Source organism: Anguilla rostrata, chromosome 14 (assembly GCF_018555375.3).
Source record: "Anguilla rostrata isolate EN2019 chromosome 14, ASM1855537v3, whole genome shotgun sequence".
NCBI classification, from domain to species: domain Eukaryota; kingdom Metazoa; phylum Chordata; class Actinopteri; order Anguilliformes; family Anguillidae; genus Anguilla; species Anguilla rostrata.
Window position 1 is genome coordinate 9,262,783 of NC_057946.1, and position 17,051 is coordinate 9,279,833.

Here is a 17,051-nt window from a genome sequence, read left to right on the forward strand (position 1 = left end):
TGAGAAAGCACACTTTAATGTATCAATTATTACATATGATTACCTTCAAATGTTCATTTTTGGTTTTTAGCCAATTGTATTACCCACATTTTTATTTTACTGTAATTTAGAACAATTAATTATATTTGCAGTCCTGTCCCATTGCTGCAGTGTTCTCCATAAAGTCCATAAAGGAGACTGCAGACCAGGATGAGGGTCTTCTAGGGTCATGTTGCCAGCTGCCGACTCTTTTCACTCTGCAGATCACAAGCTGAGCCGCCAGTTGTTGCACTAATTATGATCTAGAGGATGAGGCAGTGGAAACCCTGCGGAATGAAGCCCTTCTTCTCGATGCTACAGCATGGCATGCATTTCCCAGCATGCATTTCCCCATGTCTCCCCAAGCCACATACAGCACTGATATGGTCAGTTTTTCATTCTGGATCTCAGGTGCATCACTGCTCTAAGGACTAGTGGGTTAGCTGGACAAAAGCCACCAGAGAGACCCAGTTCCTTGTACCTGTATGTCTTCCCTTCAGGCAATACAAAGCTACAGCAGTAAACCAAAAGGTGGGACGCTAATTAAGAGACCAAGGACAAAAATAAAGGTTGAATTCATAAATACTAAGTTTACAAAATGACCATATTAACATTCAGATATACTGTTATGAAGAAATGTGAGGAAATGCAAACCCGTACGTCATATGAGCATTTTAAAACTTGCACCAGGCGTGCAGTTTATTCCCTCATTGCAAAGCTAAAAATAAGTCAAGGCTACTGAGGAGACATTAATGGCAAATATGTAAAATAAAGACGTTGATGTTGAAAGGAAGCCCATTATATATAGGCGGTGAGTGTGTCGACAAAAAGACACTCGAGACAATAAAATCTTTAGAACTCCTGGAACGCCGAGAATGTTGATACATCATCATGCTGCGGTTCATATGAGGCAATTCATAAAATAAATTTCATAAAATGTTGGATAAATTATCTGGGTGTGATTTGCTGTGTGGTTTACTCCACCAAGAAAAAAAAATAACATAACCCTCATCCAAATTAAACTCGATGAGCTATCTCTAATGATGTCACAACACAGCATATGTACACGCACAGACACACATATACTGTACAGCTGTTTCATACAATTATTTTAATTCTCAGGCTCATTTCCTGTGATGTTGGCACACTCATCAAAGAAATGATTGAGTGTGTTTCAAGCACAAACATGTTTGTCAGAGGATGTGTAATACAGACATCATTTGCAGGCATTGTAAAGTTATCTGAGGCATGGGTATAATGTGCCTTGGAAACACTAAATATTATAGGTGAGTGTTGAAAAGCCAGTGTCTGTATTTGATTGAAACCATTAAAAACACAGATGTGGCCATTTCTTCAGCTACCTGTGGATAATCTGTAAAAAATCTGGTGAAATGTTTCAGATAAAATATGTTTATAACATATAAAAAGGAGTTTATACTCCAAAGCTGTATACTTGGCAATGTTTAAAAGATGTGCTTTCATGTTTAAATTAATGCAATTAAATACTTTATTATGTCAAAATGCATAATGTAAAGCATAATGAGGACCAATATCTTTGTACTGAATATAGATATGTAATACGTAAGGTGTGGGTTTGGGTTTGGCTTCCTGGGTGGATGATCATACGACAGCCATCTTAGAGAACTTTTCCTTCAATTGCAATTCCAGGCCCGATATAAAATCTGTTTATTGTGCATATCAGGCTACTGGACTTGTTAGTACATGATCTATTGTGTCCTGTGGCGTGTCCTCTTATTGGCGGAGAGCTGATTCAGTAATAACTCAGCCTCTGTACAAGGCCTGACCTTTAAGAGGAAGCTTACAGTCTCCATCAGGCTGAAGAAACATGGATATGGATCAGGCCAGAACCAAACACAGCTGTGTTCATTTCCTACCCTGGATCATCACACACAGACTAACAGGATATCCTGGCATGAGTCACGAGAAGCTGTATTTTTGCCACCATTCTCTCATTCTGCGGCAGTTGATACTACTGCACTCTTGTGTAAAAGCATACACAAACAACAAAACAAATCAGGTCTGCTTGTATATGATGAAAAAAAAAATGTTTGGCATTTTTGCTGACCATGAGATTTTGAGGCTTTTACAGTCTACAGTACTTCACTGGCTGTCAATGCCAGATAGTTTACAAAATGTCAGATACTCCAAGACATAACTGAAACAATTGTACTTCACACAACAAGGTTGGAACTGAATCTAAACATGTCTTTGGACAAGGTCATGGCAGCTTGCAATGGTCTATCAGAAAACTTCCACTGATCTGTTTGGAGTGGAATTCTAATCTGACAACACAGACATAACACAAAAATGTTTTTAAAGGAACATGTTGAATTCAATTAGATTTGGTTATGTTTAGAGTAAAGGACAAATGTCTCAAACTTCTGTAGGAAGTTCCCCTTCAAAACAAATTATCTGAGTCTTTATTCCACTGAATCCAATTTATCAGTTTATTAGTTAAATATATACATTGAGTATACGCAGCAAGTATTTTCTGTAGATGGATTCCTTGAGAATTTCTGTATAATGTGTTCCAAGAATACTTAATATCAAATATTTCAAATGTTATTTACAACATTCAAATAATTTCATATAAATAATGTGACATAATAAAATAATGTAATGTAATAACTTAAAATGATATATTTTAGTATCAGACAATGATTTCATAGAGGCAGCCTTTCACAAGAGGCAGCCTTTTTTGACACTAGTGCAAAAAGAAATGATAACATTGACAAATTATTCACTTTTGTAATTCAGTCCATTTACTTTTGTGTAATGACATATTCATCACTCACAGCCGCATGACTCCAGTGTATCTGTATGTGTGTTCATTCTTCAATCGATTTCTCAGTAATTCAGACAGTATCGATGAACACAGAGAAGCCTGTGGATTTATGAATGACTCACCTTCGATGAAGTCGGCGTGTGAGTACGCTTTCTGCTGCTGGGGGTTGTCCCCGTCCCGGGGTGTGTTGAGGGCCTGCACTGCGGTCTCCAGCGTCTCGCTCAACTCGTCTCGGCGGTCCTTGCGGACGGGCTTCTCCTCGGGGTGCCGGGTGAGGCCCATCTCCAGCTGGTAGACCTTCTGCAGGGTGAAGCTCTCGAAGGGCACCACGGCGTACTCGCTGGGCAGCTTGACGCCGGAGTGGACCTCGGCCCGGCCCAGCTGGGACCGTAGGAACTCCTGCAGGTCGGCGTGGTTCCTCTCAGCCGCCCCGTCCAGCAGGCCCACGGGGGGCGCCCCGGCAGCCCTCTCGAGCGAGTCCTGGACGCTCTTGAGCTGCTCGCTGCGCTCCTGCAGGGCCTCCTTCAGCTGGGAGATCTGCTTCTTCAGGCTGCTGATGTAGTGGCGGTGCTGCTCCTCGCGCTCCTGCAGGAGGGCCTGGTAGCCCTCCTTCCCCGTGGGGGAGTTGGCCCGGGGCAGGGGGGCCCGGCTCTCGTCCGAGTGCGGGCTGCAGGCCAGCACGTACAGGAGGGAGAGGCAGCAGCAGGCCACCACCAGCACCACCCCAACTCGGGACGCCCAGGCCACAAGTCCCCTGCGCAACATAGCACCACCCACAGCTACATCAGGGGTCCTGCCCTGTGCAGCCAGGGCTGCTCATTGCAGGTGGAGCGGTACGGTCCCAAAAGCTAGACCTCCTCAAACTCAAGCCCGGCAGCCCACCATGAACGAGGCTTTCAGAAATCAAGCCACTGACGTGGATCTCCAAGGAGGTGTCTGATGACAGAAAAACAAGCTCTAACTGTATCCTAAATGCAAACTTGGCTCAGGTATTAAATATGATGGGTTTTGTAATATTGTGCTCACCATTACCCACAGTCAAATTTCAGTAGACCAAAAAAAGCTGCTGTGCTGCATCCTGTGAGTTATGCCACCTTCATATAAAAAGGCCCAAGCAATTTGTTTGCCCAGATGACTGGCTGTCTCCTGTGGATCTTGTGAGATGAATTTGCGTGTGCTATCAGACCGCTTGAATCACTGTGTGCCAGTTTAATGTCCCCATGCTGTACAGAAGTAGGGGATGGGTAGGGGATAATATAACAGTTTGCGATGTCCTTAATGAGTCTGCTACAACGTGTCGTGCCAACTCAATTGTCCTTTATGAAGCCAGGCATACATCTCCTTCCCCAGGGCCAATCTACTCAATATATACTGCTGAACCCATCTTCTTTCAGTTCAGCAAACACTATCAGCCATCACTCATCTGTGCCTTTTCCCATGCAAAAAAAAGCTGCTCTGACGTTCAAGAATGCTGACAAGCTGTGTCTATCGAACGTGGCTCTAATCTGTTTATCTGGTCAATATTTTCATTCCAGGTCAATGTTGTGTGACGCGCCAAGAAATGTCTAGCACAGTCTTTTCTGCTGCCCGCATCCCATCACAACCTCACTAGCTTACTGGCCCACACAAAGAAATTACTGTCTGCCCATGTCATGTGACAAAGGAGAGGCATCCTTAATGGTACACTTTGCACATTGTGACCTAAATTTGCCGTTTGCTCCCCATTGTCTGCCCAAATCTGGAACAAAGTGTTTGTGCGCACTGAATAGTTTTAATTAACAAGTTCTGTCAACCATCTTATGTCAACGCAATGTGCAGAATATCCCAAAGCTATTAATTATGTTGTTCAATTTCCCATATGTAGTTTGCAACTATTTAGATAACACCAGCTATGCGTTCTGGGGCAGAATGTGCTTCATCAAGTAAAAGGTTTTCAATGGTTCATAAGAATAATTTTACGGTAAATTCCATAAAGACAATGCTAAGGCAAGCTACAGCAAATAGAGCATTGTGTGGCTTTTCTTTCAATGTATTATGAAGTCTCTCCATGGCGATGGGAAAAAAATAGCTCCTCAATTATGGCATCCTCTTGTGAGTCTTGGGAGATCTGGAATGAGAGAAATACTTAAATTAGTATGCAAGGGAGTCCTCAAAGGAATGCTTTCAGGGGACACAAATTTGTCTTGGGTTGTTTGAGCGCAACAAAGGACTGGTTTAACAGATTAATTGGTAAGTGTCATAAGGTCATGAGCTTCTGCTTGAATCTGCTGCATATGCAATATAGCCAATAGAAATTCATCATTGCACAATCATTGGGGTGCAATGATGCGCACAAGAAAAAAGGCAGCTAACGATTAATTTTTTTATATATGAAAAGTTATTCAATACAGTCTGGATGAAAGCAAATTACATATTTGTTAACAGAATTGATGAATGTAATTTGAGTGACTTTGAAATACAACAGACAAGTTTTCCATAAAAAAAGAACATTACACACAGCTGAAATATATCACTGCTACATGCTGACTGCCAGACCTCTCTCGTAGAGGTGGATGTGGGATGAATCAAGGTAACTCAGCATAACAGACTGCGACACATTGTAATGGATGAATTCACAGCCACTGTTAAATAAGCTTGGCTAGCTTTTGAGTAATAGCTGCAAAGCAAAAACAATATATAATGTGATTCAGTTCAGTACGTTGGCCATTGCTTTTTGTAGTGCAACTATATGTAGCTAATATGCTTACATATTAGCATACACCATGCAGTAGCACTTTTGACATTATAGGACACCCTACATACAGTATAATGCCAATGCATTTTTCAGTGTTAGTCAGATCTATAAGAATGCTGTCCTTCTTTTTCCTAGAAAAGGCAGGAGAACTGGCTGCTGTAATGTTCCCCAGCTACAGTCTATTAACTGATGACTGTAGGCTGTCCAGATGTCCTGCCTGACAGTCAGACCTTGCCTTTTATTCCAGAACATGTGCACACTTCCTTTGCTCTTGCATGACCTCATCTGCTTATAGCCCGAAGAATTCCCATAGCCCCAGTTCAGAACTTTGCAGATAAATAAACAATTGCCACAAATGCTGCAAAGCAAACAAGTTAACATTTATAGACAGTACAGAAATGCTACCTAAAAACATAAGAGATACACTTCTGTTTCAATGTTGAATGTAGATTTCTGTTTCATTCAATGTTCAGATGATTAATTAACAGACAGAACACACTTAAATAATGACTGGAACTTCTTTCAGGACTAGAAAAAAGGAACTGAAAAGGAGTGGCAGTATTTCTATTCTTCCTTTTGATAAATACTGTGTGGTGCAATTTTTTCAGGCAAAACAGTACTTTTCTCTCTAGGGTCCCACTGTTACTAGGCAACATTTGTAACTGATCTACCAATGTATTCAAAACTCCAAGTAATCAGAAGCTGACAATGGTGTCAGTATTTTGGTGAAAAGCCAAATACCTGTACATACATACAGTGTGTGTGGGGTATGTGTATGTATATATATATATTAAAAAAAAAAATATATATATATATATATATATATATATATATACACACTCACACACATTTATTTACTTTTAGTTTTTTACACACAGTATAAAGTGAACAAAGCAAAGGATAGGCTCAGATAGCTTGATAGCTGGCTCTGATAGCTGTATGTTGAAGTCCTTTTCTAACATGAGTAAGGAACAATGTTGTAGCAGTTGTGTGAAAGTAGCGAGAACACGCTAAATTTGGCCTTGTGGAGAGACGCCAGCATCTCTCAGTGAGGAGGAATTGCCTGCCAGCTGTCTGGCCAAATACACAGTCAAGAAGCAAGGCCTCCACTGCAGCTTAGAGAGTCAGAGAGACAGTGTGTGTGCCCCTGTTGACTTACAGCACAATTAGCCCTTTTATTGGCCTGGAGGCTGGTTTTAATGAAAGGATTACTTATGTTCGCAGTCAATGCTGAACTCTATATCTTAATGGCAGGGTAAAACTGAACACTAAAAAGGCTGCCTATTCAATCGGGATTCAACAACTATTTACCATTTTGAAAATCTGAAAATCATGTAAGTGTCATTATTTTGATAAAAAATTGGAGCAGTCGCGTCAAAGCTCACGGAATCACGGAAAACTGAAAAAAGTTTTTTTAAGATGGTCAGTTATTAAATTAATAAATAGATCTCATGCACAGTTGTGGGAAACAATTGAAATGCACAACTGTAGCAACAGTGAACTATAGCAAAAGTGCTTTAAGTTTAAAAAAAATCAATGGACACCATCCTTTTTTTGCCTTTTACAGAACGTTAGAAATAGAGCACGCTGAATCACAAAGAAAGGACATGAGGAAATGACGTGAGGATGGAGGAATTGAGGAAATGTGTATTGGGCACATGGATCTTTGTTCAGTCAGCCATCAGTTTAAAGCCACGTCAATGAACATACATGGCAGATGGGGAGAGATAAATACAAATTGGAATACAAAATTCCAAATAGGATGCACTTGTATTTCCTTGCTTAAGCATCCTTTGGGGGCCTCCAAGCTCCGCACTCCTAGCTCCAAGGCACATTTAAGGGGTTGCAATGTCCTTTAAGATGGCAGACGTTGATCAATTTCTGGGTCAGGTGAAGACCGAGAAGATGAACATTGATAATGTAAGCGATTGGAATGAGCCCCTTGTCAGTCGAGGACCGAAGAGACAAGGACGGATAAAATAAGTGATGAGCCCCCAGCCTTACCAGTATATCATATCATAAAATCCCCATATTTATTATATGACATTCTTTTTCTGATCATCATGCTATGTTATTGGGGGGGGGGGGGGGGCAGGGGGGGAGGGGCGGCGGTTACTCGGCCTGTCCCCCCCCCCCCCCCATCCCATGCACAGATTACAGTTTTACATACCATTAGTTCAGCTGAGTATTTATTGAAGCAATTTGGGTGAATTACCTTGCTCAAGGGTACTATGGCAGGGCTGCAGCTAGGAACTGAAACAACAACCACTGAGTTATAAGCTCAGATCACTAACCATTATATTGCACTATCACCCAGTCCTTTGCCTTTATGGCAAAGGACTCTTCTGAAGGGGCAGCATATACTTTTATGTGCTCTTACTCAGTGCATTGTTCAAACCACAGACTGTGTTTATTTTGAGTGGCAAGAGCACTGTGTTTCAATGTCTGGCAGAAATCAGGGGAAATATGTCATAATGTGTTTTGAGGCTCAGACAAATTCCAAACCACTTGTTGTAACTAGATTTGCTCAGTACAACTGGGAACAACCTATCTAAGATTTTTCTACAGGCCTAATTTGTATTTATTTGTATTTGTCTGTTTGGAGTGCTTTGAACACACATAGATAACATTCAGTGGTTTTTCGGTAGCTCTCAACCTACTCAAGTAGGAATAAAAGTGAAAGGACTGTGTCTTACAAATATATCTGCTTTTCTGTGATATTGATAAAGCATTACACAAGTCCTCCTGCAAGCTGATAGATCAGTAGTGTACATGTTGTTCCATTTCGAGCATCAAGAACTTTCCTGTTCAATAGGGACCTGGAGGTTGCTCATCCTACATTTTTATTTCAACTGCATAAATAAACAAATAAATAAATAAAGAAAGAAAGAACAGCAGCAACACAAGTTTATAGTCCTGGACTGCAGCTAAGGAATGAGGTTTTCTCCTTTTCTCATTTTTGGCATATTCTGTTTTTCAGGACTGGTCGCTGATCTCATACTGTCGATCCAGTGACAGAAACAAGGGTAATGAATGTCTGGTCCCAGGGGAAGACCGAGCTAAATGGAATGGCTGCAAGAGACAGCCGTCTGTATCTGACTGTGTTACAAAAGAGTCTCTGAAAACAAAATGGCTGAGCATGACAGGCTCTTTATTGATCCTATATATATGGGTATATGGGGGTCCTGTTGCTGCCTAATTATTGTGATTGACATGTTGCTATGGCTAAGGTTCAGCAGTGTGTTCAGAAAAACAAAAGTTCTCATTTCAGTGGTTTGAGTTGCTTGTAAAACATACAGAACAAATAGGTGTTTGTTTAAAGGTCTGCTTACAGTGCCCTTGTGTTAGATGTAAAAATGTCGACAAGGATGAATCCAAAATAAAGACGTGGCATGATACTGAATAGCAAGGCTATTTTAAAATAATCAAGTGAATCTGAATGACACGGCCTTTCATATGTATCCATATTTAACTTAAAATGAAAAAAAAAAAATGGAACTAATACAGGGAGTCGCAATTGCACTCCATATTAAAACATACTGTATGAATTTTATACATGGAGAGGAGGGATACTCAAAATCTCATGATTTGACTTCTGTGCAAGAAGTCGTCTGTGTGCTGTTCGCTGTATTTGCAAAATAAATAGTAAATAAAATAAATACAGCTGGTATGATATTGATGATGAACAGCTGTATGCGCTGTCCATTGTTAATAATGTAACATTTAATCTCAGTTTTTGAACATAAATATTTTCATATAAAATATAATATCATAAAAGGCAGAGACTCCAGTTCCTATCTTTGACAGCAGAGGATATGACCATTAATACTAACATACCATTCTTTCGTCACACCATAATCCAGCAAGCTTCATTGGTAATCTTCACCACTGCTGATTTACATGTCAGAATTTGACAGCGTATGGTGAACACACGCCATGCCAATTACTTTTGTCCTTTAAATTTTTATGAATTCAAACTCGCAAGATGTTTGAACAAGACTATATGCACTGGACTGCTCATTCTTCACAAAATAACCCTGATTTAAACAGTGAGAGATTAAACTGCTATTCGGAAATTAGTCAGCTCTTCAATTTCCTGTAATTTTTCTTTCTGGTAGAATTTTAGAGACTGCTTTGGGAAACATCAGAAACAAGGTTAAATTCACAGACGTTCCATTCCCTCCTTGCTTAATTGCTAGGATACTCAGCCATTCCCTATTAGAGACAGGTGAACTCAAAGAAGCACAAAACATTCCAATAGACTAAAATATGTAGAACTGAAGCATTATCATAAATGAGGCACAGTCATACATTTTAGTAGGAAAACTAAGTGTACGAAAGTTACAATAAGCAATAAGCATATTTTTATGTCTATATACTATATAAATTCACACAAGGCCATTGGCATATGATTCACATCGGTGGTGCGGGGAATTGTCATCCTGGAAGAGACCACTCCCATCAGGATCAAAATGTTTCATCGTAGGATAGAGGTGATCACTCAGAATAACTTTCTATTGATTTCCATTTCCCTCTAAGGGGACAAATGGACCAAAGCATGCCAGGAAAATGCCCTACACAGTATACATGCTATGGCCTTCGCAGGTGCCAGACCTCATTCCAGTTCAACACCTATCGGAGGTTACGGACAGACGTGTCAGACAGCTCTCCACAAACATCATCAAAACACCAAATGAGGGAATATGTTTTAGAAGAATGGTGTTCCATCCTTTCAGTAGAGCTCCAGAGACTTGTAAAATCAATACCAAGGCGTATTGAAGCTGTTTGTGGTGGCCCACCGAACGCCTTACTAAGACACTTTATGTTGGTTTTTCCTCTGATTTGTCACCCATCTATATATATATATATATATATATATATATATATATATATATATATATATATATATATATAACACCAAAACAGTGTCCTAACTGTCTCCCAGATGACTGTATTTAATTATTGCTGTACTTGTTTTTGCATTTAAGTGTTCACTTAAATGAAAAAACAAGTACAGCAATCAGTGTTCTTCTGGCTTTCTCAGGCTCCAGCTTAGTCTTGGTCTTAATGGCAAAGTGTATAATGGCAGCCTCAAATTTCACAGTGGTTCCATTCCCACACTGGTGTTCGCATAATCATGAGAAAGACCAAAGCTGACTCATGTCTGACTGGATACACAGGTAGCACTTCTAGACAAACCATTGAGTGTGATGTAGAATATCTTTCTCTATTGAATCAGACAGGAAATGCCCCCAAGGTATTAGATGTAACCATTTGAAGAATAACATGAATTTGAAATGGCAAGAACTTTTTAACAGCACTAAGAATAATTTTGGTAGAAATTTGAATACAAAAACATGGACACAGAAAGTGATGCAGCATGCACATTCCCCTGTCCATTGCACAGCATGGCTGCGGCTCACAAGTCCATTCATGTGGGATGTTCTGCTGAAATTCTGAAGCTCTTTGCAATAGGTGTGGTGGGAGGGAGGCATTAAGAAAACAGTGACTCCAGTCAAGTTATTTAGCCTTGCTTAATTAGGGCATTACTTCCCTTGACTGTTCAAGGCTTTGGTTTTGTGTTCCATCTGTGAGGCGGTATCTTAATACAGCCTGTTTATTGACCATATTCAGTTGAAATGTGTTATTCAGAAGAAAAAGAATATACTTAAGAAACCTGAAGAGACGGGAACCTAATTCAGCTCATCCTCATGCATCTAAAGCAATCTCAATGACGAGGGAGACTGTGCAAACTGCTGACATCCAGTATTTTTCCACAGTCTTTGATTACATGCGAGTTAGATCCTACTTGCAGTTTCTTGCCATAAGGACCTCTTTGGGAGAAGACACCAGTCTCATTCGTCAGCAGACATGTGCTGTGAACCAAGCTTTAGCCTCATCTCTACAGCTTTTCTTTAAGCATGTTTCAGGCAATGGTGCGTGAAGTGGAGGATCATGGCATCGTGGTATACTGAGCAAAAAAGCAGTAGTTTCCACTTCTGAGGGAGAGGGCTTTACCATGAAGCAAAAAGCATGACTATTTCGATTTTAAAATTACTCCTTTTTTAATCCTCGCGAAATTGGGCTCATAAGCATTCGGTTCACAGATTGTGACGCAAATGTGTGTAGAAACTCATGTATTTTTTATGAACTGACTTCGGTAGGAAGCAAATAAGACCTACAAGAATTGCTTTGTATGTCGAAAAATCCTGGGTCTTGTAGAAAGAGTTAGTTCTCTGGGGATTCAGTAATATGGATTCATAGAGAGAAGCAGGTCCTATTATCAAGAGACCAGACTGCTCAAGGCCAAAAAAAAGAGGGGGGTGAGAGGAGAGGCAGTCACCTTTTAACCTCGCTTCTGGCTTTAACAAATTGAACATACTGTTAGCTCACCAAATAAGCTAGGGTCTGCCGACCCAAATTAAAAACACAACATTAATCCCACAGATATGTTCCATGACCCTCTACTGATGTCTCTAGGTTTGTGGGTTTTTTTGTTTTGTTTTTTTTTTTTACTTGTGTTGAGTGTCTTCTGCTTCTGATGTTTTTCTGAAGGTCAACAAAGTGAGAAAACATCTCCTGTGGTGAGACCGGTGGCTCCTCCGTGAAGGAGGAGGAGGAGGAGGAGGAAAGGGGCTTTTGAAAGAGCTGTCCATGCTGACACCCGAGCAGGGGAAGGGCGTCCGGCCGAGCACGGACGGGCCCTTTGTCTGAGCGAGTGGACGACATCAAACCAATCCCAGGTGTTTCCACGGCCTGATTGTGGAAGGAGAGAGGAGAGAGCGAGAGAGCCCGCTTTGATGTTCCATTGACCCTGGGCTAATTTTCACTTAAACACTAATTAGGTCAGGACTCCATGCTGTATATCGGAGCCTGTAGAAGCCAGCATCTGTGTTGCATTATAATAAAAAAACAGCTACTGACTACTCTTATTTCCTTACATTTCCGTTTACCCGCTGTGTGTTTATTTGTTTACTCATGTAGCACCCAAAAAAAGCGTCTGTGTTTTACAAACAAAACATACAGAGACACACCACAACTATTCCTTCTTGGTCATACAAATTGTGTTTGTACTGAGAATGTAATACAATTCCCAAAGGGTACTTGTATTCTTCATCCTGTTTTAGAAGGGGTGGCGAAGTAATTAATGTGAGTTACAACACTCACAAAAAACAACAATGTATTATGCACTGCATCTCATTCAGTATATAATTAAAAGCCTTATATAAACAACATCTTTGTGTGAAGGGACAATGGGACCTAGCCAAGCTGAGTCTGTCAAAGACCTAATTTCTCCCAACAAGGCAACAACACAAACTCTAAGTCAGTAAAATCTCTTAGATTGGATCCTCGATTATTCCATTGTTTCTTTTTACAATTAGAACATGTTCATATAATTATTGCAGATACATTTGATGTTAGAAAATAACAATCAAAACAATCAATGCTTTCTTTTAATTTTTAATAGCCACCGCCATTACTACCTCTTGCATCCCTAAGGGGTGCTTAGTGCTATATTATGCCTGTGGAAATTATCATGAAAACACATAGGTGCTGAAGCCAGTTCACAGACAGCGTCCTTACTGTAGCTCACACCAGCGCACATCCACCACATGTTAGGTCACATCTGCGCAGAGGGCTATCAGAGTCCACGCCTCTCTTTGTTATGCGATTACCCCCTATCCTCAGAGCACCCTGCAGCAACTTGTGTTCTTCTGGCACAGAATACCAGCAAAAAAAGGCAGAGGCCCTGTCCAGGAAGTGGTGCAAGAATCTGGACAGCTCCACAGCACACAGCAAGATCCAGCAGGCAGGCTGCCCTTATGTCTGGGTCCAGTTCCTGACTCATACCTTGGCAAAGGGGAACCATGTGTCTATGGAAAACGGTCCTACCACATTGGCTGCAGGTGACGAAGTTGAGGAGCTCGCATCACTGGAGGCCTGAACGTGCATTACAGATGTCTGCTGATTCACTAGACATACACAATGTTTCAAGGTTTAATGGGCATATGGTATGAGGGAGCAAATACTTCCCTTGAGAGGCAACAGCAAGAAGAAACAGTAACAGAAAAAGCGACGCAAGAATCAATGCTGCACTTGTGAATTTTGCTTCATTGGTTTGTGAATACAAAAAAGGTTCCATTTCTCTTGTTTGAAAGGGGCTGTGAATCTGCCTCAGTTGCATCAGAACTGCCTTTCACGAGCCTGGCAATAATAGCCGCAGGCAAATAATAAACTATAACACGAATAGGAGTAGACTATCCATCTTCACTTGAACGTGGTTTTTCATAACTGTTCTCAGTAAAGACAGCTAAAGTACCAGTCCCATGGGGACAACCAGAACATTTGTTTGAACCCACTGTATAACCCTCTCCACCCTTGCTTAAAACAGCTGACTCAATGTTTGATGCGCACCCCAACCTTTATAGAACATGCCATCGTACAAGTTGAGCAAAAATAGATATCGATAAGAGGTGGTTCACTGTGTGCTTTATTGTACACCACGGTTTCAGGTTTTTCCCATTTTCTCTGCTCTGTTCTTGTCGTAATCGTGTTACCACAGAGAAAGTAGATTATTTTCTGACGTGCTGTGATGTTCTGTTCCAGTGGGCCTGCGGTTTATGTTCCACCACCGCTTGCTCTTCAAATATTACTAATGTGCCCTTCATCACGGTGAATGTGAAGATGTATTTTTACAGGCATTTATGAGGCTTCAGGGCAGCCATGAACCTAATTCAATGTCCTGTTCAAAAGAATACTTTTTTCCTGTTTTCTCCACGATGAAAATAACTTTGGTTAAATTAATTAAAAAGTGGTGCCCTGTTTCACTAAACCCCACCTTTCACAACACAGATGTATCATGTTTAACGATATTAGAGCTGGTGCTTTGCTGTTCCATTCCACAAATTTAACAAAAGGAAAGAATAGTTCTGACATTTTCCAGATATGAGATGATACTATCTTTATCTATGTTAATAAACACAGCCAAATGTGCTCTAAAAACAAACTAGCTCAATCAGGGTCATAAGCAAGTATATCTGTTGACTATATAAGCAGCTCAGATGTAGAACAAAAATATGTGACCTATTTCCCCTCAAGAATAAAATACTCCAGTGATTAAGAAAAACAGAGGAAAATATGTCTGAAAACAATAATTATTTAGGCCCAGCAGATGTAGGCACCCTGTTCACAGGAAGAATCCAGGTGATAATGACCTGCTTCACTCGTCAGACCAGAGAACACCTGGGTTTCAGGGAGTCTGGGCAGGCCACAGACACACGAGGCTGCAGGAGATCGCGCCCTGCGTCTGCATGCGGTGACCCAGAAACTCCTGGAGCCCAGGTAAGAGGGCTAGAGGCGGTCCGCGTGCGGGGTCAGGTTTCGAGCGTGCTGGCGGTGAGCGTGCAGAGAGAAGAGCGCGGCTAATGATGCCGCTGTGGGCTTGTCTGGCTGCGCGGCACGGGAGGGAGCCTGTAACCTGAGTGCTGAGCCCTGCCTGTCAGAGCCACTGCAGGAGGATGTGGAATATTTTTACACAGGAGAGCTCACGGAGCAGACTGACCGCGGCTATGACAGCCGTCCAGCCGCCCACGGCTCAGGGCCATGGCTAATTAGGCTACATGACCCCCGAGTACGGGAAAGTAACAGGCCACACTGCACTCACCCTGTGGAGAAATTGGGGAGTGCGTATTATGAGAACAGTTTACGGCTGTATTCTGATGAAAGTAGCCAATTCAAAGTGCAAGTTGAATCATTACTATATTTGCTTATCCTAAGAGCTGAGCTGTGACTGTAAAGCAAATCTGAGTTATTGCAACCTCTGAAAAATGCCAAGGGCCCTTCAAGAATATTTGTACACATTCGCTCCTTTCCGCATTGACGATTAATCTCTTCAATTCTCATTTGCACTTAGCAAACAGTCTGCATATGCCTCCCTGTGTGTTTATGTGAGAGGGAAAGTGTGTGTGTGTGACTGGCTGGGAGAAAGGGGAGGGGTGCGTGACTGTAAATGTGTTAAGTATGTGAAACTCAGAAAGGGAGGGTTTGTTGCACAGTGTTGCAGAGTGTTTAAGTGTACCTCTAACAGGCTCTATGAGTAAGCTTGTTCTCCAAGCAACTCCAGTCTGTCTACCAGATCTACCCTCATTGCCAAGCAATTACAGTTCCTCTGGGTGGAGTGTGATCCCTGTTTCTCCTCAAGACAACTATTAGACGCCTTTCTCCAGCACCGTTAGAGCAATTACATTTATAGGATTCAGACCTCAGCGCACCTTTCTGCTTACAATTCTCATTGCTACACCATGTGCTTTGAACAGGAACTGGAATCTGATCATTTGAATTATTATAGCACCAACTGACATATCATGGGTTTTGTATTCACATCATGAGTTTTACCAAAACAGCAAATCACATATCGCATAATTGTTTGAAATGTCTGAACTATGAACTATTTGAACATTGTGAAAATATTGTGTAGACTGGTTTCACTAAAGAAATTGAAAATAATACTGAAAACAACATTTTGAGGCTTTTGGAATTCAGCCAACTGCCCACTCAAAGATCCAAAAACAAACAGACAAAAATTGCAGCACAATTACAGGTGTCCAAGGCATTTTGTCACACCCAGAAGCAATTCTAAATAGCTTTGTTTCCTGGTTCCTCACATGAAATATATAATATTTTTTTCCCACATCCACCAATAATGTTCAGAAAGTAGCACATGTAATTCAAAACAGTCAAAACATAATCCTGAGGCATATGCCTGACACTTTATTTATAATGAAACAAAAGCCTGCTATGTCATCATGTAGTTGGTCAAGTTGTCCTTAAACCATTATTTTATCCTTACCAAAAAGCATTTATGTTATAATATTCTAAACAATGGCTGTTCTTCCTGCGTGTAAGCCCATATCCACAATTTTACAATAATCATTTTTAAAAGAAAAACTTACCTCCTGGAAATTAAACTTGGGAAACCCAGAAAACACTATACTGCCTTTTCAGGAGAAAAGTTCCAGACACCGAACAAACAGTGCATTTATACCAAGCCACTGGCATGAGAACACTGCTTCCATGCATGAGGGACTCAGGCAGAGCAACCCCACAGTCCCACTCCACTTCTCACCCGAGCACATGCTACTTCACACTCTCTGCCTACCTGCAGCTATCTGCTCCCGCGCGCTCCTCTGATAAGATGGGGGGGGGGGTGAGCTCTGACATGGTCTGGCTTCCTCTCTGCGGCCGCTGTCCTCTTCCTCCCTCCCAGCACTAAGTCCTCTGCAGCGGAGCCCAGCGGAGTGTTCCCATGCCCACAGCAGAGCAGGCTCTACACTTTTTCCTCGTCATCGGGGGCTGTCATGAGTTTTCCGGAGTGAGCGAGTGGGGGAAAGTGTGACAGAGAGAAGAGAGAGAGAGAGAGAGAGAGAGGGAAGGGGAGAGAGAGAACACGAGAGAGTGGCTCAGGCTCCTTCAGCGCACTGCACAGTGTAACTG

The 17,051-nt window shown here is 41.5% G+C and overlaps 1 protein-coding gene across 2 annotated transcripts in view; it reads right to left on the bottom strand.

The window, feature by feature from the left end:
• Nucleotides 1-17,051, bottom strand: part of csgalnact1a (chondroitin sulfate N-acetylgalactosaminyltransferase 1a) — a 43,063-nt gene extending 26,012 nt beyond the window's left edge. Inside the window, exons 1-2 of one of the 2 annotated variants that reach the window (XM_064307321.1) lie at nt 16,717-17,051; nt 2,947-4,931 (exon numbers count right to left, since the gene is read on the bottom strand). In XM_064307321.1, coding sequence (XP_064163391.1) covers nt 2,947-3,589 — 643 coding nt within the window. In that variant the 5' untranslated portion in view covers nt 3,590-4,931; nt 16,717-17,051. The other variant, XM_064307322.1, reaches the window with a different exon arrangement.